The sequence below is a fragment of the Lissotriton helveticus genome, chromosome 2_1 (genome assembly GCF_964261635.1).
Source record: "Lissotriton helveticus chromosome 2_1, aLisHel1.1, whole genome shotgun sequence".
NCBI lineage: Eukaryota > Metazoa > Chordata > Amphibia > Caudata > Salamandridae > Lissotriton > Lissotriton helveticus.
Window position 1 is genome coordinate 1,059,788,135 of NC_136059.1, and position 27,868 is coordinate 1,059,816,002.

General features: G+C 45.6%; 1 protein-coding gene across 2 annotated transcripts in view; it reads right to left on the reverse strand.

The window, feature by feature from the left end:
• Positions 1 to 27,868, reverse strand: part of VPS13A (vacuolar protein sorting 13 homolog A) — a 2,196,319-nt gene that overhangs the window by 1,879,712 nt on the left and 288,739 nt on the right. For both annotated transcript variants that reach the window (XM_078675860.1, XM_078675861.1), the window contains exon 10: positions 3,983 to 4,040. In XM_078675860.1, coding sequence (XP_078531986.1) covers positions 3,983 to 4,040 — 58 coding nt within the window. The remainder of the gene's footprint in view (positions 1 to 3,982; positions 4,041 to 27,868) is intronic.

Consider the following 27,868-nt stretch of genomic DNA (forward strand, 5'->3'; position numbering starts at 1 on the left):
CAAAAAGTATCCGATAAATTCATTACTAGTGACGTTTAGATATCCACCACATCTTACCACGATCGAACCAAAATTTGTCAGCACCTTGTCAGCACTTAGTCCATCTCTCTGCGCCCGAAAGAAATCAAGAAGCCCCCATCTGCGACTGACCTTTTTCATCTACACCACTTATCAGGTCTGGGTTCAAATTTATTACTAGCAATAGACGGTCACCTGAAGAAGGCTCAAGAGCCGAAACGCGCGTAGTGTTACCTACCGCTTTGCCTTCAACAATTTGTATAGTTTCGAGTCTATTGATGATGTACTTTTTCTAATATGTTTTTAACTGAATGTTGAAAAAAAGTCAATACTATTTTCATATTTAAAAGCTATCACTAAAAAAGAAAACCAAAAAAAAGAAAAAATATCTATACCGTTAAAGAAATACTGAATACATATATCAAATACTAATAAAGTAAAATCTAAAAGTATCTAATGCTTGATGTTCTTCAATACAATTGGGCTTTATATTTCCTTGATGGTCACTATTGGTTACACGTAATCACAAAAATGCTTGTTAATTTTGTCACTTGGCTATAGACCTTTTCTAAACCCATTTTCTCCCTATGTATAGCAAGTGAAATAGTAATATATAGGGGTCCCCTTTTTCCAAAATATAGGCATCAGCCAGAGATCCATCTCAGGGGCGAACTGCCTGTCTCGGATTAGGCGGCGTACCACCCGATTCTATATCGTGGCCACCAGCCGTACCAGTGGAGGGCCGTGATCTCGTTGCCCCCTACCCGCCACAGCAGCGCTCCCAACTGCCCGTTCCCGTATGTACCTGCCAGTAAGGACCTCTCCCTAGAGGGGTCCGTATCTAGCCATGCGATAGCATGTTGCAGATGTGACACAACATAATAAAGTTCTAGATCCGGGACTTCTAAACCCCCCGTGCCCAACTTATGTTTCAGAACCTCTAAACTCACTCTACACCGCTTCCCATTCCACAGTAAGAGGACCAGCAGGTAAACCAATTCCCTGAAGACCCGATGCGGAAGTTCATAAAAAGAACCTTGCATTGTGTTCAGACAGCGTGGTAGGACCACCATTTTTATTAAGGCAATCTTCCCCATCAGTGAGAGCTTAAGGGTGTTCCAGAAGGTGATACTCCCCTGCAGACCCCGGATTATCCTCCCCATGTTATGCTGGAAGAAGATTGTCTCGTTCCATCCAATCCATATCCCCAAATAGCGAAGCGTGTCTTCTACCCACGGAAGTTGCATCTCCGGACGTTGTACCCCTTCCCAGTCGGTCTGCTCTCCAATAGCAAAAAGCTGTGATTTAGTTTTATTAATTGCAAGCCCAGAAGCAGCCGTAAACTGTGACAGTGCAGCTATCAGTCGGCAATGACTGCATCGGCCGATTCAAGTAAATCAACGGATCATCAGGGTACAGTGACACCACGTGCTCCATGTCCCCCACCCGTATGCCCTGTCCCTCAAGTACCGTGCCGAGATGACACGCCAGCGGTTCCATTGCCAGGGCAAAGAATAAGGGGGAGAGCGGGCACCCTTGACGCGTCCCCCTCGTTATGGGTATTATGTCCGTCACGTATCGTCCCGTGCGGCCACTGGCTGAGCATAAAGCAGTTTTATCCAATTTACAAACCCTTCCCCTAATTCCATTTTCAAAAGTACCTTCCAAAGATAGGCCCAACGGATCGAGTCGAACGCTTGTTCGATGTCGAGAAATACTAGGGTGTTCTGCTGGGCTCGTCCCCCCAAAGCTTACATTACGTGGGCTAGGCGACAAATATTCCGCAGCGTATTCCTGCCCGGAATAAATCCAAACTGGTCATCATGGATCAGTCGTCTGAGATGGGAGGAGCCTACTTGTCAGCACCTGACTGATAATTTTCAGATCCACATTCAGCATGGATATAAGCCTATACGAGCCGGGAAGAAGGGGATCCTTACCCGGCTTGGGAATCATAACTATCATTGCTGCCCGCATGGTATCTGGGAGCGAGCATCGGTCGTGGGCCTCCGCCATGATTTCGAGGAGCTTCGGGATCAGGACCCCCTTGAACTCCTTGTAGAGTTCAAGGGCTAATCCGTCCATTCCGGGGGGACTTTGCTGTCTTCAGGTGGGTTATCGCCGCTCGTATTTCCTCCTCCCGCAGGGGGCCTCCCAGTTCCTCCTGACTGTCCGCGTTTATGCAGGGCAGTTGCAATCCCTCAAGATATACCTCCACACCCTTGGGACCCGTGGGGGGCTGCTACTCGGAGTATATTTTACATAAATGGGTCCGAAAGACGCTATTGATCTCTTGTTGGGTATATACCATCTGGCCCAGATCGTTCTTCAGTGCCAGAATCGGAAGGGGTTGAGTTTCCGCCCGAATCAGACATGCCAGCAACCACCCAGCCTTGTCGCCCTCTGTGTTCCATCTCCGCTGGCTGGCAGTTCTATTAAATTTGCCAAGCGAGGCCCACGTATCCCCCAGCTGCTGGCGCGTGGCGGTCCATTCAGGCCGCCTTTCCTTGTCTGTGGGAAAGCCTTTTTCCAGCGCAGCTACACACTGACAGGCTTATGTTGAAATATATAGGATGCTTTACCCTGAAACATTTGGTCGAAAGAATGAGTCACTACTCCTAACAGAACTGTCTACTAAGTCAAAGTCAATGTGAAGTATTTTCCTAGTTTTAACTTGTAGACAAACCACTATCAAGTAACTTATTTTTTCATCATCACAATTAAAAGTTGCAGAATGTTATAGTATATTGTGTGGTTGAATAGAAATCATACATCACAATAAAACATGAATTTAAAATAGGTTGGTAATTGTGCTATATATAGACTCTAAAACATCATTAATCACGGTCACCTAAGCTACCATAATACATTCAACAAAACCAATTTAATGACTACACTTTTTGAACAACACATCCATAAATTTAAAAAAAATCCAATAAGCAAATAATTTTCAACTTTTAGACAATATCGAACTACCCCATAATAGCTTCATATTCCTACATTATTAATGTCATATGACAGCATTCTACAGAGTTCAAGGGTAAAAAGAGAACAGCCACGCATGGGTTAATCTCTTCTTGCCATGCCCACAAAAACAGCAGCCAATAGCTTGTTCAGCATATTATTTTTTCCTGACCTTACAAAATGGAAAGCATACGCAGCACAAATGAACAAATCTACTAGTGGTTGCTTCACTCATGCTTTCATAAAGATAGAAAGTCAATAAGGAGCCCTGCATGTTTTATCCTAGAAAAATCTCCAATATCTTTCCTAAAAGAGTTTCACTTTAGCTTCCTGGTTATCTTTAACTTCTTGGTTATCAGCAAGTCTCCGAGATGCCTGGAGTAAAAGTGCACTTCCAGGGGGGCAAATGAAACAGTGCTAAAATAACCTTTTAGATTTATATCTAAAGATCAGACACTTGTAAATTTGATTGTGACTGCAATTGATAGTCCTAAAATTCATATGTTCAATTGATACTGCGCTGCGTTTCTGTTGGCTTTATGAACCAACCTAAACATAAAACCTAAAAAACATTCTCTGGATAGGAGCTCCCACAAGCCTCGATGCATGTAGCCCGAGATCACCTACATTACTCTCCAAATGCCTCTAAAATCAAAGCTACTATTTTACCTGCCATTCGTAGCGGTTAAAATATCTGGTATGATGCCTGCTGGAACTGCACTACATGCATGCATGTGACCATGGACGGCCCACAAGAGTCTGATACAGAAATAATCCTCAAATAGTCACAACAGGACAGTTTCTAACTGCCCTCCACTCGGAGCACATGAAGGCGAAGCACCACCAATTATGTACAAAAAAAGTTTTTGATTTGACTGACTGCAGAAGGATACGCAGGATTCTATGCTTAATGCCAAAGGCACCGTAAACACAAAATTTGAGATATATATACAACCATGATGTATTTATGAAATTAAAAAAGCAGTAAAATACAACTTACCAAAATCATAGTCATCTGGAATCATATTATTAGTTGCAACACCAAACTTTAGGATATTCTGCAATAGAAAACATTTAGATATAAAGCATAAATTCATCTATACATAATATTAACTTTTTAAATACAATATACTCGTTAATGGTAAGCTCACATAGGTTCTCAAAATACAACATTTCCGAACCCTCACCAATAAAACAAGCATTGGAAATGCAATCGGGCTCGGATTTATTTGAGTTTCAGCTAATGGCATTGTAAATGGCGAATGTGTTTTCGCCATGTGTTATGGAGTGTGTGCATGTGGTGTGTAGTGGAATTATGTGAGTTAGATTGGAATTGTAGCAATGGTGGCATGCTGTGCTTTACATGAATATGTTTAAAAGTAAAGTGTACCATACTGACATTGCTACAATAGTTAATTGTGGATGCGTTAACAATTGATGCATGCACTGATGGCTGGTGGTGTGTTTGTGACTGCCTGTAGAAATTGTGCACTGATGGCTGGTGGTGTGTGTGCTTGGTAAAAGACTGCACTGCCGCCTAGAGGTGTGTGTGACTGGTGGAAGGGTGCACTGACGGCTGGTGGGTGTGTGGTTGGTAAAAGCGTGCACAGATGGCTGATGGTGTGTGTGTTTGGTGAAAGCGTGCATGATGGTTGCTGGTGAGTGCGCCTTGTAAAAGAATGCACTGACGGCTGGTGTTGTACGCCTGGTGGTGTTTGTGGTTTGTGAAAGCGTGCATTGATGGCTGGTGGTGTTTGGCCCTGGTGAAAGCGTGCACTGACGGCTGGTGGTGTGTTGTTGTGTGTGTGGTTGTGTGTGTGGTGGTGAGTGTGTGGTGGTGAGTCTGTGGGGGTGAGTGTGTGGTAGTGAGTGTGTTACACCAATGTGGCGCACTGGTGCAACTGCACCTGCTCCACCAATGGTAGCTACGCCTACGCCACACTGGTACCACTGCACCTGCTCCACCAAATATACTTACACCACACCAGTACCACTGCACATGCTGCACCAATGATAGCTACGCCACACTGGTGCCACTGCACCTGCTGCACAATCATAGCTAAGTAACACTGATAACACTGCACCTGCTACACAATGCCATATACCACACACTGGTGCCACTGCACCTGCTGCACAATCATAGCTAAGTAACACTGATAACACTACACCTGCTACACAACGCCATCTACCACACACTGGTGCCACTGCACCTGCTGCACAATAATAGCTAAGCAACACTACCACTGCAACTGCTCCACCTATGGTAGCTACCACACACTGGTACCACTGCACCTGCTGCACTAAACTGGTACCACAGCACCTGCTCCACCAATGGTAGCTACGCCTACGCCACACTGGTAACACTGCACCTGCTCCACCAAATATACTTACACCACACCGGTACCACTGCACATGCTGCACCAATGATAGCTACGCCACACTGGTGCCACTGCACCTGCTGCAAAATCATAGCTAAGTAACACTGATAACACTGCACCTGCTACAGAACGCCATCTACCACACACTGGTGCCACTGCACCTGCTGCACAATCCTAGCTAAGCAACACTACCACTGCACCACCAATGGTAGCTACCACTCACCGGTACCACTGCACATGCTGCACCAATGATAGCTACGCTACACTGGTGCCACTGCACCTGCCGCACAATCATAGCTAAGCAACACTACCACTGCACCTGCTCCACCAATGGTAGCTACCACTCACCGGTACCACTGCACATGCAGCACCAATGATAGCTACGCCACACTGGTGCCACTGCACCTGCTGCACAATCATAGCTAAGTAACACTGATAACACTACACCTGCTACACAACACCATCTACCACACACTGGTGCCACTGCACCTGCTGCACAATCATAGCTAAGCAACACTACCACTGCAACTGCTCCACCTATGGTGCTATGCCACACTGGTGCCACTGCACCTACTGCACAATGGTAGCTAGGCCACACTGGTGGTACTACACCTGCTGCGCAATAATAGCTAAGTAACACTGATAACACCTCACCTGCTCCACGAATGGTAACTACGCCACACACTGGTGCCACTGCACCTGCTGCACAATCATAGCTAAGCAACAATACCACTGCACCTGCTCCACCTATGGTAGCTACCACACACTGGTGCCACTGCACCTGCTGCACAATCATAGCTAAGCAACACTACCACTGCACCTGCTCCACCAATGGTAGCTACCACTCACCGGTACCACTGCACATGCAGCACCAATGATAGCTAAGTAACACTGGTGCCACTGCACCTGCTGCACAATCATAGCTAAGTAACACTGATAACACTACACCTGCTACACAACGCCATCTACCACACACTGGTGCCACTGCACCTGCTGCACAATCATAGCTAAGCAACACTACCACTGCAACTGCTCCACCTATGGTGCTATGCCACACTGGTGCCACTGCACCTTCTGCACAATGGTAGCTAGGCCACACTGGTGGTACTACACCTGCTGTGCAATAATAGCTAAGTAACACTGATAACACCTCACCTGCTCCACGAATGGTAACTACGCCACACACTGGTGCCACTGCACCTGCTGCACAATAATAGCTAAGCAACACTACCACTGCAACTGCTCCACCTATGGTGCTATGCCACACTGGTGCCACTGCACCTACTGCACAATGGTAGCTACGCCACACTGGTGGTACTACACCTGCTGCGCAATGATAGCTAAGTAACACTGATAACACCTCACCTGCTCCACGAATGGTAACTACGCCACACACTGGTGCCACTGCACCTGCTGCACAATCGTAGCTAAGCAACACTACCACTGCACCTACTCCACCAATGGTAGCTACCACCCACCGGTACCACTGCACATGCTGCACCAATGATAGCTACGCCACACTGGTGCCACTGCACCTGCTGCACAATCATAGCTAAGTAACACTGATAACACTACACCTGCTACACAACGCCATCTACCACACACTGGTGCCACTGCACCTGCTGCACAATCATAGCTAAGCAACACTACCACTGCAACTGCTCCACCTATGGTGCTATGCCACACTGGTGCCACTGCACCTACTGCACAATGGTAGCTAGGCCACACTGGTGGTACTACACCTGCTGCGCAATAATAGCTAAGTAACACTGATAACACCTCACCTGCTCCACGAATGGTAACTACGCCACACACTGGTGCCACTGCACCTGCTGCACAATCATAGCTAAGCAACAATACCACTTCGCCTGCTCCACCTATGGTAGCTACCACACACTGGTGCCACTGCACCTGCTGCACAATCATAGCTAATAAACACTACCACTGCACCTGCTCCACCAATGGTAGCTACCACTCACCGGTACCACTGCACATGCAGCACCAATGATAGCTACGCCACACTGGTGCCACTGCACCAGCTGCACAATCATAGCTAAGTAACACTACCACTGCAACTGCTCCACCTATGGTGCTATGCCACACTGGTGCCACTGCACCTACTGCACAATGGTAGCTACGCCACACTGGTGGTACTACACCTGCTGCGCAATCATAGCTAAGTAACACTGATAACACCTCACCTGCTCCCTGAATGGTAACTACGCCACACACTGGTGCCACTGGACCTGCTGCACAATCATAGCTAAGTAACACTGATAACACTGCACCTGCTACACAACCCCATCTACCACACACTGGTGCCACTGCACCTGAGCTAAGCAACACTACCACTGCAACTGCTCCACCTATGGCAGCTACCACACACTGGTACCACTGCACCTGCTGCACTAATGATAGCTACACCACACTGGTGCCACTGAACCTGCTGCACAATGGTAGCTACCACACACTGGTACCACTGCACCTGCTGCACTCATAATAGCTACACCACACTGGTGCCACTGCCCCTGCTCCACTAATGATAGCTACACCACACTGGTGCCACTGCACCTGCTGCACAACTGAAGCCACCGTCTATATAAACACAGCTGTAGTCGGTAAAAAAAAAACCCAGATCTGCATGAAAAGAGGAAACGCAAGACACAGAACAAGCACGAACGCGCGCCACTCACTGCAGACTGGTGAACGCGCCCCGACCATCTGAATTCTATTACGGCAGCACCCTGACAGCTCCTAATTGAAATTTATAACACTCCCCTGCGCGCGTAACCACACAGAATATGGCGGAAGTGCCCTAAATGATTTACACATGGCCTATTGCGTGAAGGCTACTAGAAAGACAGCACAGCGAAGACGAATCACTATGCAGATTGCAAAAAAAGGACTGAAAAAGCTCGCGCACTGAGGAATTTTTCCTGCACGATTCAAAAGCCCTTAACAAAAGGAGCTCGGAGCTCCGCCCCCTGCTGACGCTGGGGGGGCGTAGGCCGAGCCCTAAAAACGATTGCAGCACTGCTGCTCTGTTTTACACTGGAAGAACTAACTTCATTAGCAGAAATGAGATGGATTGCAAAGGAGGCAAAACAATCTAAGGTAGATTAATGTGAGAAAGAGGGAAGAAGAAGCAAATAGATGGTCTAGAGAAGCCCTATTTATTTAGAGTACATCTCTAGCCCGTGACAGCAAAGGCATTATAAGAGATGGTTAATAAAGTACCTTAGGTCATATGTTCTTTGGTGAAAAACAAATTGTAGAGAGTCAAGAGATAGACATTTCAGCATTTTCGAAACTTTGTCACCTCTGTTTTCTACATAACAAACGTGTAATGTAGAAATCACACCCCACACCAAAAACATTTGGTTTTCATTGCTATATTTAAAAGTCAGAAGAAGAAATATCTTTAAAAAAAACAGGAATTAAAAAAAAGGAGCAGAACACTGAAGAAGGCACCCAACCAATTGAATTAATTGATGAAATGGCTGTAAGTAAAATCACCCGAGATCTAGGGCACATGCAGGAACAATAACACTGCGGCAGCCATGTGGGTAACTCGATACATCAACAAGTTCACCTCACATCAAATGCACAAGATCCTGCATATTCTACAAGCAAAAAAAAAGAAAACCAGAAAGAAGTAATTGATCAGAAAACCAGCAGCGGTGCGTCCATTGGGGCGTAGGGGCGTAGCCCCACCAGCCACAATGGACCCGCATCGCGGCCGCCGGATCTAACAATAATTGTGTAAAGTAAACGAGCAATCAGGAATCAGCCGCGTGAATTGCGAAGGGGGCGTGGCCTGCTGCAGCCTGAGTGACCGTTCACACACTCAGGCTGCAGCAGACCGCCGCTGGGTAACTTACAGTGCGCATGCTTGGGAAAGTTTGCAACTTTCACAAGCATACGCACTGTAAGTTTCCAGCAGGACTCAGGGGTGCTTGCTCGCCTGCCACAGCCCGGGTTTCCAAAGGGCGACAGGGCGAGCATCAAAAGTGACCCCCTAGCCAATCCTGGCGCTCCATGCAGGGCCAGGATTGGCTGGTCAGCCTCGCGGCATCCATCATTGGATGCCGCGCACTCTCACTCTCTCGGAACAGGAAGCCGCGGCCCTCGAGGCGAAAGAGAGTGAATCTCAGGGAGGACGACAGGTGTCGGGACTCGGGGATAGACCGGTCCCATACGTCGTGACCACGCTTTCCAGTTATCACAGCACCTGACACCATCAGGTAAGGTTCGCGTTATATGGGGTCACAATATGCGCTGGTAATAACGGGTGTCACTTTCGCCCATCAGATCTACATAGACGTATAGAAATGAAATGCAAAGTCTAAAATGATGTGCCGTAGCAGTCACCTAATGACCGAAAACATTTTAGCTTAAATCAAACAACTATAGTCGGCACCATTCTTCAACATAATTATTAGATAGCGAAACTACCCTAACTGCACCCCCGTTTCAGAACCACGGCCATAAAGCATTTAAATCAGTCCACCGCGTCCTTGGTGTGCTGTTTTCACTTTTTCCCCAAATTGCAAGGTCTCTAGAAGCAGTCCTAGTGTTGGGATTTTCCTATGCAGTCCACACGACAGCGACTGGAGAGACGCAGCATTTCACGTAGAAAGGGTGCATATCTTCCGAATAACCGATTGGTTGAATCAATACAGACCCAGTATGGTAACGCCACGTGAAAGTTCCCCGCCTGGCACCCAACCACAGAGCTAGCTGCTCGAGCACAGCCAACAACACCGTAGGGCAAGTCTCCCCTATGCGCCAAACTCAGCCATGGAAACTCATTATTATCAGCCCAGTATTTCACTCAGAGACTACACGGCCAACTTTCTACAGGAAATGTGTGTGAGGGAGTTGGTGGCAAGGTGAATTACTCAATGACGAAATGTAAATCATGTTGCTCACTCGATCTCCCCTATTTTACATCATGCATATATCAAAGAAATGTTGAGTTAGACAAATCATTCATTTACCGCCGTAAAACAACCGCTGACGCCGCGCTTCACATGTCAATGTAATACATTCTGACTTCGATAAAATGCTGTGTTCACGCTAGTGCTTCGTTTGCCAGGTTCTTCCAAGATGTGCTGCTTTTTTGTTTGTCTCCCTTGCATTTGAGGGTTTGCATTTCATTACCAGCTCGACTGTTTCTTTTCAGGGTTTCATTTTAATTAGCGGATTTGAAGTGATTAGCCATGTTGGACGGGACCTGAGGGACACTCCGAACGCCAAACATACCAACAGTCAGAAACTCAATGCAGCCTGGCCTAATTAGAGCCACCCATGTGCTTAAGGCGACGTCATGCCACATACCGCCGTCGAATGTGCAGTTTTCTGTCTGTTTTTTACTTACTCCATTTACTCCCTCCCTGATTTGTTCATAGAAACCGTCACCGTGGCAAACTAGAGAGCAGTTTTGTATTTATGTGCACCTGTTAGGACAGCTTTGGCTTTCTGTGATCCCATTTGTGGAAAGACCTAACATGTCCTCTGGGAGGTTTATTAGACACAGCTGGAGGGCAGTGCAGATCTCTGAGCTGCAGCCGCCTAACTAGTTTGGGTTGTCTACGCTGTCTTTGCGTTTATTATGGGAAACAGCCTCACAACACTTCTAATTAGATTGTTAAAAGCACAGTAATAGCTGAGTGGCACCGCAGTTACGATGGCGTCGCTTTGGTGAATGCTGCCCGGGGCACCCAGAGGCAGGGACACCTTCTCTCACCCATTGATGAATTCAGTACAGAGCTCTTTACATGTAGCGTTCTTGTGCACTTTTATTCCAGCAGCAGGTCCTGTGTCTTATAACCTTTATTGATTCAATATTCCTTGCGTCAGTGCATAGAAGCACTGCACTTTATGCAATTCCTGGCCTCAGAGGAAATTGTGTTTACTGTATATACCTTTCTGAGGCTGATGATTAATGCAATGAATCTGATCGGGTAGCTTTTATGATGACCACTAGCTCTTTCTGTATGTTGTTGTTTTTACCTCTCATAGACAGATATTTTTTACACTATTGCTGAAATGTATTGTACCATTTGTCATTTTACCTTCAAATGTAATATGTTTTCTTTGTATTAACCGCAATTTTAGCTTGAATATGAAATTTGTTGTTTTAAGTTTATTTTTCCTGCGGTTTGTTGTAGTGTCTTAGTAATTTATAGGTAGGTTTATAATTGATGTAATTGTAGTTGATGTTTTTCGTGATTTGTTTCTCGTAATTTTTATCCTTTAATCTCTATCTCTTTCCTCAAGGATATAAGTATGATATAGCGATGTTTTAATGTGTTTTATTATCATTGGTGTCTTGCTGCATATGATTGTATTAACTTTTGTGGTTCACCTTTATATGACTGAATAAAGTTATTGAACTGAACTCTATGTGAGTGTGTAGAGGACATGGGTTTCCTCAAAACAGTTTTTTTTAAGTGCCTACTGATTGATTTTACAGCACATTAGTCATAAGATAGTGTTAATAAAGCAACACATTTTTTGGCAGTTCTGATGAGATACTCAAGAAATAAGCCATTAGAGAATTTGGCACAGACTGATGACTAGGGGGGCGAGCTCTGGCAAGAAGGCCTGAGGCGTTTTTGACCACTTCTAGGGGGTCTCTGAAAACCAAGAGCACATTGCAAACGAGCTTGTAAAGAAAAAACTCAACAGCATTTTAATGTTTGATGTACTAGAGAGAAATTAGGCATATTGTGTTTCTTTCACATTGTCTTGGATGATGCACATTGCACTTAACTGTAGAAAATATAAGAAGCATCACTGAATTTTGTCTTTATCTCGTGCAAGAATTTCCCCAAAACTCAAGCAGAATGTTTTTACCTTGTAAATGATATTTGATATTTTACAAACTGATTGGTGAAACATATTAGTAGCTGTGTCACTGCAGAGCTAGCTCTCAACCAAATAAATGTACTCGGAACCCGGTGTCAGGGGCAGAGGGTAAATAATTCAATTTGTGTTAAACCTTCCCTTTCACGAACACCACGACTCTACTGGCGGTTGTTTTCAGTCAGGGAAGGATTTCGCTTTGAAAATACTCTCACAACCAGCAGAGTCTTTATTTATGAGACATACAAACGCGGACAGCCAGGCTGACTGCCTCGTGACGGGCGTCTACCACGTCCATTATGAGCTGAGTGGTTTGTGGTTTCCAGAAGAAGTGTGCATATACCAAGGATGAGAAGCCGGGGGTATTCCACAGTGGTTCTTCGTGCCCCTATGTTCGTTCTTTCATAAGGGTTTCTACATTTTTAACCATAAAGTTCAGCAGTTTAAGGCCCCTGTGAATTATCTTTTGACCGTTTTGATGCACTGATAATGGGTTCCTACAGTGATTTTTTTCAGTGGGTTCTTACAGTGATTTCTTTCCTCTAATTTTTGACTTCACCCAACACTGGGTGGAAATAGATCCACTAAGAAGTGTAATAGTAGGAAGTGTTATGGTTCTTGGTTTTGGTTGACTTGTTGATTGGGGGGTGAAACTAGCCTAATTTTTCCCTATTGTGTTTTTTCGGCGGTCACGTATGGCTCCAAAATATTTCTCACTTAGACTTTCCTGCCATATAACACCTTTCTACAAGTCACTCCCTCACTATGTAGGTTGCCAACCGTCCGATAATGTGCTTCGGCAACTTGTCAGGGGTATGAAGCGATAAACAAATAGAATAACAATTACAATTAAATTATAGATTCAATTAGCAGAAACTAAAAGTTGGTCACAATTCAAGCAACACCATTTTGGATGTCCTTGGGCTGGCCTTGCACAAGAGGTGAGGCCTGCCATTTTTATTTTCCTTGACTTGTTGTCTCATTAAAACATGGAGATTGATTCACATTATGCGTGAAGTAATATTGCAGTGGTCGCTTGATTTGGAGTGCTGAGAAATATTTTATAATTTCTTTGACCAAGATGTTTGACTGACAGAGGGTCTATGGTGGCTGGTCCCTCGTTCATGTGCACCCATTTTGTAAAAAATATTTTGTAACAAAACAAAGACATTGAACTGATAAATGCTGGTTTGACTACCTACCGTCGTTTGTAGGTAATTTGCTTGTTTAGCGCATATGACTATGCACATCAATACCAGTTTGTATCAGGCTGCATATCCATGTGCACATTTTTGCCGGCGTGAGCAAGTTACAGTGCACAGGGCACCGTGGGACATACCTAGACTGTAATTGTAGCTACGAAGAAAGGACAAGGAAAGACTGATAATGGGAATGCAGAGGGAACAATTTAGCTAGATAAAGAGTGTGTGCATAGAACCAGACCTGGGGAAAAAAGAAAGAGAGGAAGGAAAAGGAAGGAAAGGAAGGAAGACAGGCATGCGTGCATGCATTTATGTATTTAGGTCGACAGAGAGAAGAATGGAACTGCAAACACTGATTAAATGAAAAAAAAGGTGGTACAATAATGAGATGTTTAAGCTGGCTAGAGTACAAGAGTCAATAGGATAAAGCTGAAGAGGATGCGAGAAGGGGAGAGATAAAGAACGGGGTTGAGATGGTGAAGGAGGTAGGAGGGAAGTGCAGAGCGAGAGGGGAGAGAGAAGGAGGAGGCCGGAAAGAATGAGAAGTGCAGCAACAGATAGAGGAGTGGGAGAAAGAAGGAAGGCACAGGAGAGAAGAGACGTGCAGAGACAGAGGGGGGTGAGAAGAACGAGCCATAGTGAAGAGGGAAGTGCAAAGAGAGAAAGAGAGAGAGAGGCAAAAAGAGTAAGAAAAAAGTGAAAGAGGGGACTGGTGAGAATGAGAAGTGGAGAGAGAGAGAGAGAAGGGGTGAGGGTGTGGGGAGAGAAGGAAGAGGTATGAGAGAAGAGGGACTTGCTGAGAGAGAGGGGAAGAGAAGGGCAAGCAGGAGAGAAGTAGGACGTGCTGAGAGAGAGGGAAATAGACCTTAGGGAAGAGTGAAGGAGGAGACGGGATAGAAAAGGGACGTAGATAGAGAGGGGAGAGAGCGAGAGCCTAAGTAGTCCAACTAGGAGAGTTTACTACGAGAACATAGAGAATAATGTAATAACTGCACTTTCACAATTGCTTTATTAACCTTCCTGCTTTCTCAAATTTGCTTGAAAATGCACGATTTGTCTTCTTTTTTTTCAAAATTTTCGTGGGGGGGGTAACCCCCCCAAACCCCCCTTTTGGGGTTCGGGCTCGCGCGCTGTGCGCGCTCGCTACGGTGCGGTATGCAAATCACATTGCGCCCCACCATTTTCAAATGTCACCCACCGCCCCTGCAGAAAACCCTTGGGCGTGATTCACAAATACAGGACCATGTAAAGTTTGTTTGCAACTCACCTTTTCATAAAGAAGTAAAACGCATCAGGGAACAATTCAAAAACACATTTAATAGAAGATAAATTCAATGGTTCGAGGCACGAGAAAAGTACGAACAGTCTACTATTCTCTCCTTAACAACACTGTACTGTTTTCGTATTTTAAATTGGAGGAACAATGTTAAACTATTAAAGGCTCACAATGAACTATCACATCTGAAATCATAACAACTGAATTCCATCCACTGGCGATGCTTGCAAACAAAACAACCTCACCCTAGTGACCTGATTGTCCACTGAAGCCGTCACCTAAGAATACTCCAGAAAACATATATACTAAATAGTGGGGTATTACCATAACAAGACAGCCCCACAGGCTCTGCCCCTGACAATCCTCATCCAAATCCAAGAGGACAAATGCTTCTTTGCTACACAGCTTAAGACCAAAGGATTTACATCACCCAAGCAGGCATAATGCATTCTGAAAAGTGATATGGGCGAAAGCAATAAAACGGATGGCAACATTCAGAATTTGAACATACACTTGTATTGCACTTACAGGAGACAACGGGTGGGTTGGTTGGGGGTCCTCGAAAAGATTAACAGAATCGAATCAGACCTAAGGTCTGCTGCACTCACCATCTCGCCCTCTCCTGACGCATCTGTCGCCACACCCCTACCTTCGCCCTTAGGTCTCTCACTCAAAACAATGCCTCTTGAGCCATTTCACTCCCCTCAATGACATTACTATCCTCAACATTCTCTCTAACCTTAAACCCTCAAATCCCTTCAATGACCATCTCCCCCCTAACTTCTTTAAAGTAATGATAGCTTCACTAGTACCACTCTGGTCAAAAATCATCAACGCCTCACTTCTTCAAGGTGAGATCCCGGTCTGCCTGAAGGCAGGCCTAGTGCTCCCTATTCTAAAAAAAAAAAACGCGGCTGATCCTCTTGACCTGAACAATTACCGCCCAATCACAAACATACCGACCCTGGCGAAACTTCTGGAGAAATGCGTTCACAAACAACTTTGCAAACACATTGAGGTCTTCCAGCTTCTCGACCAATTCCAATCGGGTTTCCGCACTGGACACAGCACTGAAACGGCCATCGCTCACATTGTCGATGACGCTCTCACTTTACTTGACCAAAATGAAACCTGCCTTTTCATCCTTCTTGATCTCTCTTCGGCTTTTGACACTGTTAAACATGACAATCTACTCTTCCTTTTGGAACGCAGAATGGGGCTCTGTGGCACGGTCCTTAAATGGTTTGCCTCTTTCCTCAACAACCGAACACAAAGAGTCAAATCCAACCAGTCTCTCTCTAACCCTTGTCCCTGCACACTGGGTGTTCTCCAAGGCTCCTCACTCTCCCCTACTCTCTTCAACCTCTTCCTTGAACCACTGACTGTAATTCTTAAAGACTCCAACATCCACTATCACATGTATGCGGACGACACCCAACTTCACATGAAAATCTCCTCCCCTGAAGACATTGAATCTCTTAACGGAACCATTCTCAAAACCATTAACAGGCTTAACGCCAACCATCTCAAATTAAACGCCCTCAAGACTGAATTCCTCCTCATTGCACCCACTAAGCAAACCCCCACTGTTTTGAAATTTCTCTGTAACCTCACCGCCCTCAACTGCACACCGCTCATTGTTGACTCCACTAAATCAATGGGAGTTGTGCTAGACAATAACTTAAACATGCAAGATCACATCAGATCAGCATCCAAAGGAGCGAACTTTCAACTCTGCATCCAAACCCTACCTTCCCCAAGATGACTTTAATATCGGCGGTGCAAGCTTTTGTCATTTCTAGACTAGAATACAGCAGTGCAACTCTTTGCGGTCTGCCTAAGCTCAGTTTAGCACCTATCAGAGCATCTCTAAATGCTGCCACTAGACTCATCACGGGCTCCAAGAAGTCTAATCACATTTCACCAGACCTTAAATAGCTCGACTGGCTTCCCTTTGAAGCTAGAATACAACTTAAGATTGCATGTATGATCCATAGAGCACTACACTTCAACACCCCAATCTACCTGTCAAACAAACTGGAACTTTCGGGTGGCTCCAGGTCAACAAGAAGCTCCGGCACACTGCTGCTCAAGCCCAAGAAATTTAAGAAGCTTAACACGTACAATTGTACATTCTCTGGCATCACCCGAGAATCTGGAACTCCCTTCCAGTGAATACAAGACTTATTCCTTCTACTCTTGCCTTCAAAAGGGAAGTCAAAGCTCCACTTTTGAACAAATTGTTCTAATGAGCTATGCCCTAAACATGATGCATTGCTCCTAGTGCCTCTAAGTTACTGATTGTGTACGTTTGTTCTTGATGTATACGATTTGTTCTTGATGTATATTGCTCTTGTTTTCGCCTGCTCCCTTCCACCTTCCTTTCCCCACCCCAATCTCTGCCCTACCCTGTTGTCTACTGCCTTACTGTTTCCATGTTTTCTCTCACCTACTTTATTTTTTTCTCCTTTGTCTACTTGTATCTATGTAAAGCGCTCTGATACCCTCCAGGGTCATGTTCGCGCTATACAAAACATTTAAAATAAATAAATAAACCACACAGACAAAGAAGGGGTGGGAGGGTTGGGGGCAAACACAGAGACAACAGAGAATGGGTGGGAAGGTGTGGGGGCAACCACAGAGACAACGGAGAATGGGGGGGAGGGTGTGGGGCAACCACACAGACAAAAGAGGGTGGGTAGGAGGGTGTGGGGCAACCACACAGACAACAGAGGGTGGGTGGGATGGTTGGGAGCAACCACACAGACAACAGAGCACCCTCCAGCAACTACACAGACAAAGGAGAGTGGGTGGGAGGATGGGGGTCAACCACACAGACAAAGGAGAGTGGGTAGGAGGATTGGGGGCTGCCACACATACAATGGAGAGTGGGTGGGAGGGTTGGGGGCAACCACACAGACAACGGAGAGTGGGCGGGAGGGTTGAGGGTAACCACACAGACAAATGAGGGACGGTGGAAATGTCATTGATAACCACACAGACAAAAAGAGGTCGGAAGCAACCAGACAGGCGATGGAGGGTCAGCGAGAGGGGCTGGCAAATAGACAGACAACAGAGGTTGGGTGGGAGGGAGGCGCGTAAGGTAAGCAGATGGACAACGGGGAGAGGTGACAGCAACAGCATGGGCAACTGAAAGTGGTCCGGAGGGGCTATGGTCGAGAACATGGGCAACAATGGATGGTCAGGAGAGGCTAAGGCAAGCAGACGGACAATGGAGGATGGGCGGGAAAGGCTGGAGTGAAGTACATGGACAATGGAGGGTGTGGCAGGGGGCTGGACCAAACAAAAGGTGGGAAAGAACACAAAGGAGACAGCTCTTGCACTGGGGCGTGGCCAACCAAGATGGCCGAGCGGACGTAATCCGCGTGGGCTCCGCAGTGTTAGTCACAATATCACATTGAAGAATGCATAGTGAGCATTAGTAGGAGCATGGAATCGTCCTAGAGGGCTACAGTGACCTGGAAGCCATCGACAGAAGCAAGAAAATCAAGGTGGAATAGCCGATGCCAGCGGGAGGTGCAAATCGGAGGGAGTAGAGCAGGCCGCAGCAGTAAGCAGTGCCCGGAGTGGCATCTCACAGGGAGAAATGCCAGGGAAGTGGCAAGTGATGGCAGGGGACTCCTAGGACAAGCCGAAGACGGTGAAGGAATGCGAAGGCGGTCCCCCTCCCACGCCAATGGACCTTTTTGTGCACTGACAGGAGGGTCTAAATACGGCAGCACGCACTAACTGATTTCACAGTCGGGCCGCCTCTGTGCCACCGAAGAAGCCCCAGCAAAACAGGCTCCCAGCTACTTTTCACCGGCAGAGGCCCACCAAGAAACAACTTCATGGCCCTAACCAAGGAGGACCTACTTTTCTCTCTGCAGAACTTCAAAAGGGAATTAAGGGAAGAGCTGAGAACTGATTTGACCGCGTCCATCGAAACCTTGGGAGCAGATATCAACGGTCGTATATTATCTCTCCAAAGTGTGTTGACTCTGTGGGCACTAGGTAATTGGATTTAGAAGCTAGAGTGCAAGACCTGGAGCAACAAGTGCACAATATGGCAGAAGCAGCTCATCTCAGCGGAACACAGCCCCAGTCGACCATCCTTAAGGGCAACGACCTGGACAACAGTTCTCGTAGAGACAATATTCGCAAACGGATTATGGCGGAATCAGTGGACAAGAATAACAAGAGAGGAGCCCGCTCACACCAAAGGGACAGGGCGCCAGAAAGACAATCAGTCAAAATTAAGGTTTCCCTTTGGGTATGGAAGAATATCAACACTAGAATACACAACTGAATTGGCTACAAACCACACAATCAGTCATCCAGTTGAGACTAATATCACCAAGTAGCACTATGAAACTGTATCAAATGACGACATTTTTATTCTAAAACCCATTTAATATAACAATAAATATGTGCAAAACATGCTATACATAGAGTCCTATATTTTGTCAAGTCTATTGGAGACTTCAAAGACACACCAACATCATTTCATGTGCAATTTTGAGAGCATAGTAAGAAACATTAGAAATCATTTTTACAAAGAGGGAGAATATAGTGGACATTAATTGTTGTCATTTAAAACACATGAATTGAACAATAGATCATTGATTAAACCACAGCACTGTATGATCAATAGGGAAAAGTCTGACAGCGGTATGGTATTCTGACAGTTCTTTCACACACACGTTATCTTTCCCTTTTGTCTTCCTAAAATGTGCAGTAAAGATCCACATGTGTATGGGAGCATTAGGGAACCTCTACAAGGTGAAAAGACTTGAGGTTTCATTTAATAAGGAGTAGTGCAAGCCGAGCATCATCCTAGATTTATTGGTGGGTAAATCACCCTATCTTCATTTTGAATAAATATAAAAAAAGAGTATTCATTTTGTTGTATGAGTGAGGAAGTATATGAATGAGGCTACATTATAACAACTATGCCCGTGTGCGGTGTGGCAGAGGTGGCAAATTAACCGAAAGGTTCCCCGTTCGCAGGGGGGTAAGACAGGGTTGTGTGCTTGCGCCGACCCTGTTTTGCCTCTTTGTGAACGGGGTTGTTGCTCACCTGAACAGGATTGCAAATACCGATGCCCCGAAACTGACAGACAGCAGGGTGCCCGCAATTATGTTTGCGGATGACACCCTGCTGCTGTCTAAATCTCCTATGGGCATCCAACGTGTTCTGGACGGTTTCTTGCAATTCTGCTCTGAGCGAGGACTCTAAATCAACCCACAAAAGACCAAATACATGATTTTAAATCCTAACCCCCACAATTGAGCCCCACCCTGGCTAGGCACAGTTCAATTAGAACGAGTACACACCATTGAATACTTGGGGATCACTCTTAATGAACATCTAACGTGGGCGCCTCACCAGACCAAAGTGACCATCAAACTAGCACAGTTGGCGGGTGGCACTAGGCGACTAGCGAACAAATCTCCTTATCGGCCACTTACCCCAATTATTCATATTTATAAAACCCAAGCCCGGGCGGGTGTCACATATGGGGGCGAGCTGTGGGGACACATTCAATTGTCTAAATTACAATCAACCGAAAATAAATTTTTGAGACAGATTGTAGCCCTCCCACAGAGCACTCCACTTCTTCCCCTTAGATTGGACTTGGGAATCCGACCAATAACGGAGGAGTTGGGTCTCAAGCCCCTGACATTCTGGAGGCGACTGTGGAGTAGCCCTGATCTTATCAACTACAGAACTGAGCTACAGGAATTTCTGCAGTTACATAATGCCGGAAGAATTCCGTGGTTGATGTACGTCAAGGGAATGCTGGAGGACATTGGCCTTCCGGAACTATGGTTGGACTCTATTAACACTTGCCCTAGGACTCCAAAAAAGGAACTTGTAAGAGCCTATCAAGATGTGAAGCTCACCAGAGCCATAGAGGGCACACAAGAGGGATCTCTGACCCATTTGTTCATGAAGGCCAAAGATTCTTATTTTCTTGAAAGTGCGCTAGACGTAATGTCTCCGGTTCTAACGAGGAAACTCTTTCTCCAATGGAGATACGGAATTCTCCCCCTAGCATCATTCACTGCGTCCTGGTCTTCCCGCTCCTCAACAGAAACCTGCCCGGTATGTGCACACCCAAAGGAGAATGACGCTCATGCAGTCCTTTTTTGCAAGGGCTATGAGAGGAGCAGGAAATATTGGCTGGTCCCCTTACTCCGAAACCTCGGTTTTAGATCCTTCCAACCTGCCTACAGAGTCTTAAAAACAGACCTTTCCCCTACTGTGGTTTTTGCCCTGTCCAAATTTCTAACTTCTATGTGGTTCATTCGAAGCCGATGGGTAAAAAGACTTATATAAAAAACTTGCCGTTTTTAGACAGAACGAATTCACGGCACTCGTTTTATTATTATTCTTATTATGCGATCACTATTGTTGTTTAATACCTTTTTAAATTTTGTATAAATGAATGTATCTTTTATGATCTGTGATCGAAATAAAGATTTCTTGAATGAATGAATAGCAGTGTGACCAATTTTGTTCTTTCATATACATGAATGAGGTACTATTAAGAACAATAATAATGTTATATTAGGGGGAATTCAATTTTGCCTCAACATGTTTAGATTGAACTAATTTCTAAAATGGATTTTGTTTCTTTTTATATGTTTTGTGATAGATTTTGATTAGTGGGAGCCTTCTATTTCTTTCCTGAAGAAGGTGGTTTGGATCATTAAGAAGCCACCGAAACGCGTAAATGCTGCAATGTTTTAGCAATAAATCGACTCAACATTGGTTAAAATAAGAGAACATTTTATACAGTGCTGTGGTTTAATCAATGACTTATTTTTCGATTAGTGTGTTTTAAATTACTAAAATGATTGTCTATTATATTTTTCCTCTATGTGAAAATGATTTCCAATGTTTCCTACTAATAATTTTGGTGTGTCTTTGAAGTCTCATATAGACTTGACAAAATACACTATGTATAGCATGTTTTGCACATATTTATTGTTATATTGAATGTGTTTTAAAGAAATCTTCCAGTTTTTGGAATAAAAGCAGCGTAATTTTATACTATTTATACAGTTTCATACTGCTACTTGGTGATATTGGTCTCAATTGGATGAATGAGTGTGTGGTTTGTAGCCAATTCAGTTGTGTATTTAAGTGTTGATATTCTTCTATACCCGAAGGGAAACCTTGATTTTGACTGATTGGGAATCAGTGGAAAGCCCGAATCTGGAGGCCTTTGTATCAGGAATCAGAGCTGATAAACGTGTGTCACTGACAAAATTGAACATGTCCACCGAGTGGGTCCACAGCAGAAAGGCTCTCATAAAAGCCTCAGAGACGTTCTTGCCAAACTCCACTCATATAAGGTGAAGGAGGCCATACCGCAAGCGGCACGCAAGACAGACAATGTTACCTTCCAGGGATATTCCTGTGCACTATTCCAGGACATTGCTCGGGCCACATTGTCCAGGCGCCTACACTCAGACCCGCAGCGGATAAGCTGTGGCAAGAAGAAAATAGATACTGGTGGACTTACCCATTTGGTATGACATTTGAGCTATACAACAAATCATATCGCATCACCACCCTTAAAGATGCAGCAAAAGTATTAGGGATCGCCCAAAAAGAAGAAAAGGCCTCAACTTCTAACCACAAAGGATCCCCCGGTGCAGCTAAACCAGCCAGAAGGAGTCAGTGGAACATACAGAAACACACAAAGCAGCCAAAGAACGCTGCAGATGGACCTGACAGCCAGAAGGCGACACACACCTGAACTGTTTACGGATCGCTCCAGAAACTTGAATACGCAATATTCCAGCGGGGCATCCACTCAGATAAGCCAAAACAGGTGACTGTTGGAGTCTCGTTTGAGGAGGGGGAAGGGGGGGGGGGGCAGGTTATTAAAAGAGACGCTATGGAACTATATATTGTTGTAAGGGCTAGCAGCTCATACAGACTTATTCCTCGAACCTTGATCCCGGGAAACTGGCTGCACGCTGCGAGACTGACCTCTCCCCCCCCAGCCCCCCAATATCACAACGGTCAACAACCTTACAGAACACTATACCACGACTATATCTAACATTCTGGATGATCTTGCTCTGCTAAAAGTAAAAAGAACCCAAATCAAAGACAGAAACCCCTGGTTCAATGGATCCCTCAACAACGAAAGGAAACCCTTCCGGCAGGCAGCAGGAATCTGGAGACAGACAGCACCCTTCAGCCGCCCATTTAAAACTTCTCCACCAGACCAGAAATGTCTATAATAGGAACATCCTTAGGTCAAAAGAATAATTCTTCAGATCAGAACTGGGGAATGCCAAGAACAAACCTCGCAAGCTCTTCGAAATGGTCAAACAACAAACCAATAAACTGGCCAAAACCTCTAAAGAATGCCCTAAATCTCTAATAACATGTGAGGAATTTTCCTCCTTCTCTGATAAAATTACTACCCTAGGAAACAAACTTAGATCAGCAACCTACTCCCAATCCCCCCCTCCCTCGGAACTGCCTCATCTCTCCGCACTGCATCCCCGGACACCACCCAAAAACCACGCGCACTGGTCCATCTTCAAACTTTATGACGATCATTCCGTCACGAAAATTCTAGCCTCCTTAAACCCAAACAATCACTTTAATAACCCACTCCCCTCCAACTGCTTAGCCGCCGTCTCTCAATCTATCATTCCTAGTTGGATGGCAATAATCAACGCCTCCCTCCGTCAGGGGTCGATACCTGACTCTCTAAAAGCCAGTCAAGTCATCCCCATCTGAAAAAACCTACGCTGAATCCTGCCTCCACTGACAACTTTAGACCTATATCCAATATCCCATTACTTGCCAAAGTTCTGAAGAAATGTGTGCTACGGCAATTGAGCCAACACATCACCAACTTCCACCTGCTAGGATTCAGGCCTGGGCACAGCACTAAAACCACCATTCTTCACATCATAGATGAGGCCCTCCAAGCCCTTGACCAAGGCAAAAGCTGTCTCCTAATCCTCTTAGACCTATCCTTGGGTTTCGATACGGTCAACCACGAAAAACTCCCCGAACTCCTCAAACTCAGGATGGGACTGAATGGTCCTGTTCTTGAATGGTTTAGGTCCTTCCTACAGTACCGCTCTCAGAGATTCCTAATCAACGGCAACTTGTCCGCTCCCTCTCTGATCACGGTCAGAGTCCCCCAAGGATCAACCCTGTCCCCTACCCTCTTTAATCTTTACCTTGAACCGCTAGCAGAAGTACTACGCATCGTCAATATCTACTACCACATGTATGCCAACTACACCCAGTTCTACATAAAAATCCCTACTCCTGAGATCTTTTCCCTGAATGAGGCCTTGAAGCTGTCTGTCCAATGGCTCACCACTAACCAGCTCAAACTTAGCTCACAAAAAATAGAATTTCTTCTAATCACCCCACCCAAAAACAACCCCGACATTCAGGAATGGACCAAATCGATCACAGCTTTAAACTGCCCACCGACCATAGTGGACTCTGCCAAATCCCTTGGAATAACCCAAGACTGCAGTTTGAATATGCGTGGCTACATCAACTCGATGGCCAAAACTGCCAGATTTCACCTAAGCTCTCTAAGAAAACTGAAACCTTTCCTCAATGCTCCCGACCTCTAAATGGCAGTCCAGGCACTAGTCATCTTCAGACTCGAATAAGGATGCTCTACTCTCTCGAGCCTCCCCAAGATCTCCCTGGCCCCCATAAAAGTCTGCTTTAACGCTGCTGCCAGACTCATAACAGGCTCAAAGAAATTCAACCACATTTCACAACACCTGCAAGCTCTGAACTGGCTTTCTCTCGAGGCCAGAATCCAACTTAAAACTGGCTTGTATCACTCACAAGGCTCTATATACTAAATCCCCTGCATTTCTCACCCAGAAACTCGTGGTATCTGGAGGAGCCAGAAACTCCCGGTCCGCCAGAGACCTTCTAGTCCAGCCTCCATGCTTGCGAAAGAAAAAACGTACAATCGGCCTTTCTCAGGGGCTGCACCAAGAATATGGAACTCACTCCCGCCCGCCATCAGAAGAATTCCGTCTCTGGCATGGTTTAAAAGGGAGGCCAAAACCTTCCTCATGGGCAAATTCCTTTCCTAAGGCCGGCACTGCATTGACCTCAGTGACTTGTTTTATACCCTGTTACTGCCACACCTTGGATTAAACGGATGCTATCCACCGACACCTCCGGGCATCCCACCTTAGCCTCTTGGACCTCTCGCTCTTGTAAATTGTATATACTTGTTTTTATCCCAAATGTTTCTACCCCCTTCCTAAGTTTTTTTTAATACAAATGTAATCCTGTAAAGCGCTCTGATATCATAACGGGTCAAGTTTGCGTTCTATAAAACAAAAAAATAAATAAAACAAAAATCCTCTGGGACTGTTCTAATGTGTTCTGTCCATGCATATCCCATGGTTCATGGGATAACTGTAAATACGCTAAAGGGGCCTAAACCATGTACTGAGTAGTACAGTTATGTTGCAACGATATGATACACTTAATTCATGTTGTAAAGTTTGGTTAAACGTTAAAAGTTCAGATTGGTACATAGAACATCTAAAGGGGAGGTCAGAGTGAAGGAATCATGAGGGGAGGGCTCCCATACACCTTACAGGAGAGGGGCAGGATAGGGAGAAATGTCACAGACGGGCCAAACTAATGGGCAAACACAACATTGTGTAGGAGTATGGTGATCACTATATCAACATGGAATGTCAAGGGCCTGAATTCCCCAGCGAAACGCCCAAAAATACGGAAATACATTACAGATGGGAGGAATGACGTTGTGTCCCTTCAGGAAACGCACTTGAAGTCAGAAGACCATAGATTACGCCACAGAGACTACCCCCTAATTTACAGGTCCTCACAACATCCAAAACACAACAGGGTAGCATTACTCTTCCACAAATCGTTGCAGTTCTCCCCAGCGGGTTATAAAGCAGACAAGGAAGGACAGTGAGTAATAGTTAAAGGCCAGCTCAGAGTTGAATGTACACCTTCGCCACAATATATGCCAGAAACACCAATCAAATGTTGGGGGGTTCGCAGAAGGGGACATCATTCTTATGGGAGACTTTGACCTGACATGGGACCCCAACCTAGACAGCACACATCCTACTAGATACACCACAGGAAGCTTCTCCAAGCCACTTAGGGTGAGGTTCGAGGATCTGGGGCTAGTGGACTCATGGCGATTACAGCACCCGCAGGGCAGGGACTACACCGTTTCTCTCACTCGCATAGAAGTAACTCACGTATAGACTACATTTTTGTGAGCAACACTTTGGCGCAAGCCATTCACGCAGCCTCCATACATCCTATCACATTGTCAGACCACACACTTCAGGAAGCGATTTTGAACTGGGCAGCACCGCCCCCAAAATTCCGACGCAGGTACTTCCCCAACTCGCCGGCGAGAGATAGATTACTGAGGGGTGAACTACGCACCTCAATAAAGGATTACTTCCTACACAACAACACCGGGGACACATCTCCTTCTACCACATGGGACGCATTCAAAGCGGTGATACGTGGACAATGTATTCCCCTGATTTCTAACCTGAATAAACCGAGCCGCTGAACCGCGGTTACTTGAGGCAGAGCTTGCTACGGCCGAAAAGGCACACAAAGAAGCCCTGACTCTAGCCCACACACACACAGTGACAGCATTAAGGGGGAAACTAAACGCCATATACTCCAATCGGGGAAAACGTACCCTCCCGAGACTACAGCGGATAGGGTATGATCAGGGCAACACAGTAGGCTCTCATTTGGCGCATCCATTGCGAGTCAAAATGGAGAAAGAATACATTGGGGAGCTTGAGGATGGCCGGGGAGGGACAACGGGGTCAGACACTGTAAAGGCACAAATTTTTGGGAGTTTCTACGAAACACTATATGAAGCAAAATACTCAACAGCGCAGGCCCAGCAGGAGTACTTGGCTGACGTCACCTTACCCCAGATAACGAAAACACAAAACTAATGCGTAGGAAGTCCAATCACAGAGGACGAGTTCCGGGTTGCATTGAGGACTTTGAAAGCTCTCAAAGCTCCGGGGCAGGATGGACTGACGGCCACTTTTATAGGCCATATGGACAAGAGCTTCTTCCCCATCTGGTGACCTTCTTCAACCATATAGCGGCTACAGGAGCGGTGACACCCACGATGACTTAAGCAATCAGCTTAGTCCTGCCCACACTAGGCAAAAATTCCAAACAGTGTGGCTCGTATAGGCCCATTGCTCTTTTAAACCTCAACGCCAAACTCTATTAAAGAATTCGGGGTTTGTCAAAGGTCGGCAAACGCACAACATTAGGAGGGTGGTGCACTTAATAGAAAAGATGACAAAGAAAAAGATTCCTGCAATCTTAGTAGGTCTAGATGAGAAAAAAGCCTTTGCCTGGTGGATTGGGACTTCCTTTTTTCTACACTTCGGCGGTTTGGCTTTGGAAAGCAATTCATACAGATGGTCCGAGTGAACTACGCAGCACCAAAGGCAAGGGTACTGGTTAACGGGGTGAGCTCCAAACTCTTCACCATGGGGCGGGGAACAAGGCAGGGGTGCCCACTGGTCACCTCTCCTATTTGTACTGAGCATTGAACCTTTAGCCGCTAAAATTCGCTCCACACAAGAGATAAAGGGTGTCCATTTTGGTGCCATGGAGCATAAAATATCTCTATTGGCGGACGATGTCCTGCTTGCCTTGACTTCCCCTTATACATCGCTGCCTTCTCTAATGGCAAAATTGAAGCGGTGTGAAAAGGTGGCGGGTTTTGGAATCAACTAAACAAAATCTTATGTACTTAATTTGACTTCTAGAGGCAAACACTTCCTTTCAGTGGGCCAAGAATGAGATAACTTTCTCTGAGCTTAGAAATAACGCAGCAAATCGAGGGCCTCTTTAAAGCTAACTATCCCCTGTGGTTATAACAACTGAAAACAGACATGAAAAGATGGGCAACAGTGTACCTTTCGTGGATGGGATGCATACAGGCTGTGAAGATGACAGTATTGCCTAGGCTTCTCTACTTGTTTCAAGGCTTGCCTATCACACTCGACAGGGGACTCTTCGCTACCCTCCGCTCCATGGTGATAGGGTTTACCTGGCAGGGACAAAGGGCTTGACTCCCCTAAAAGGT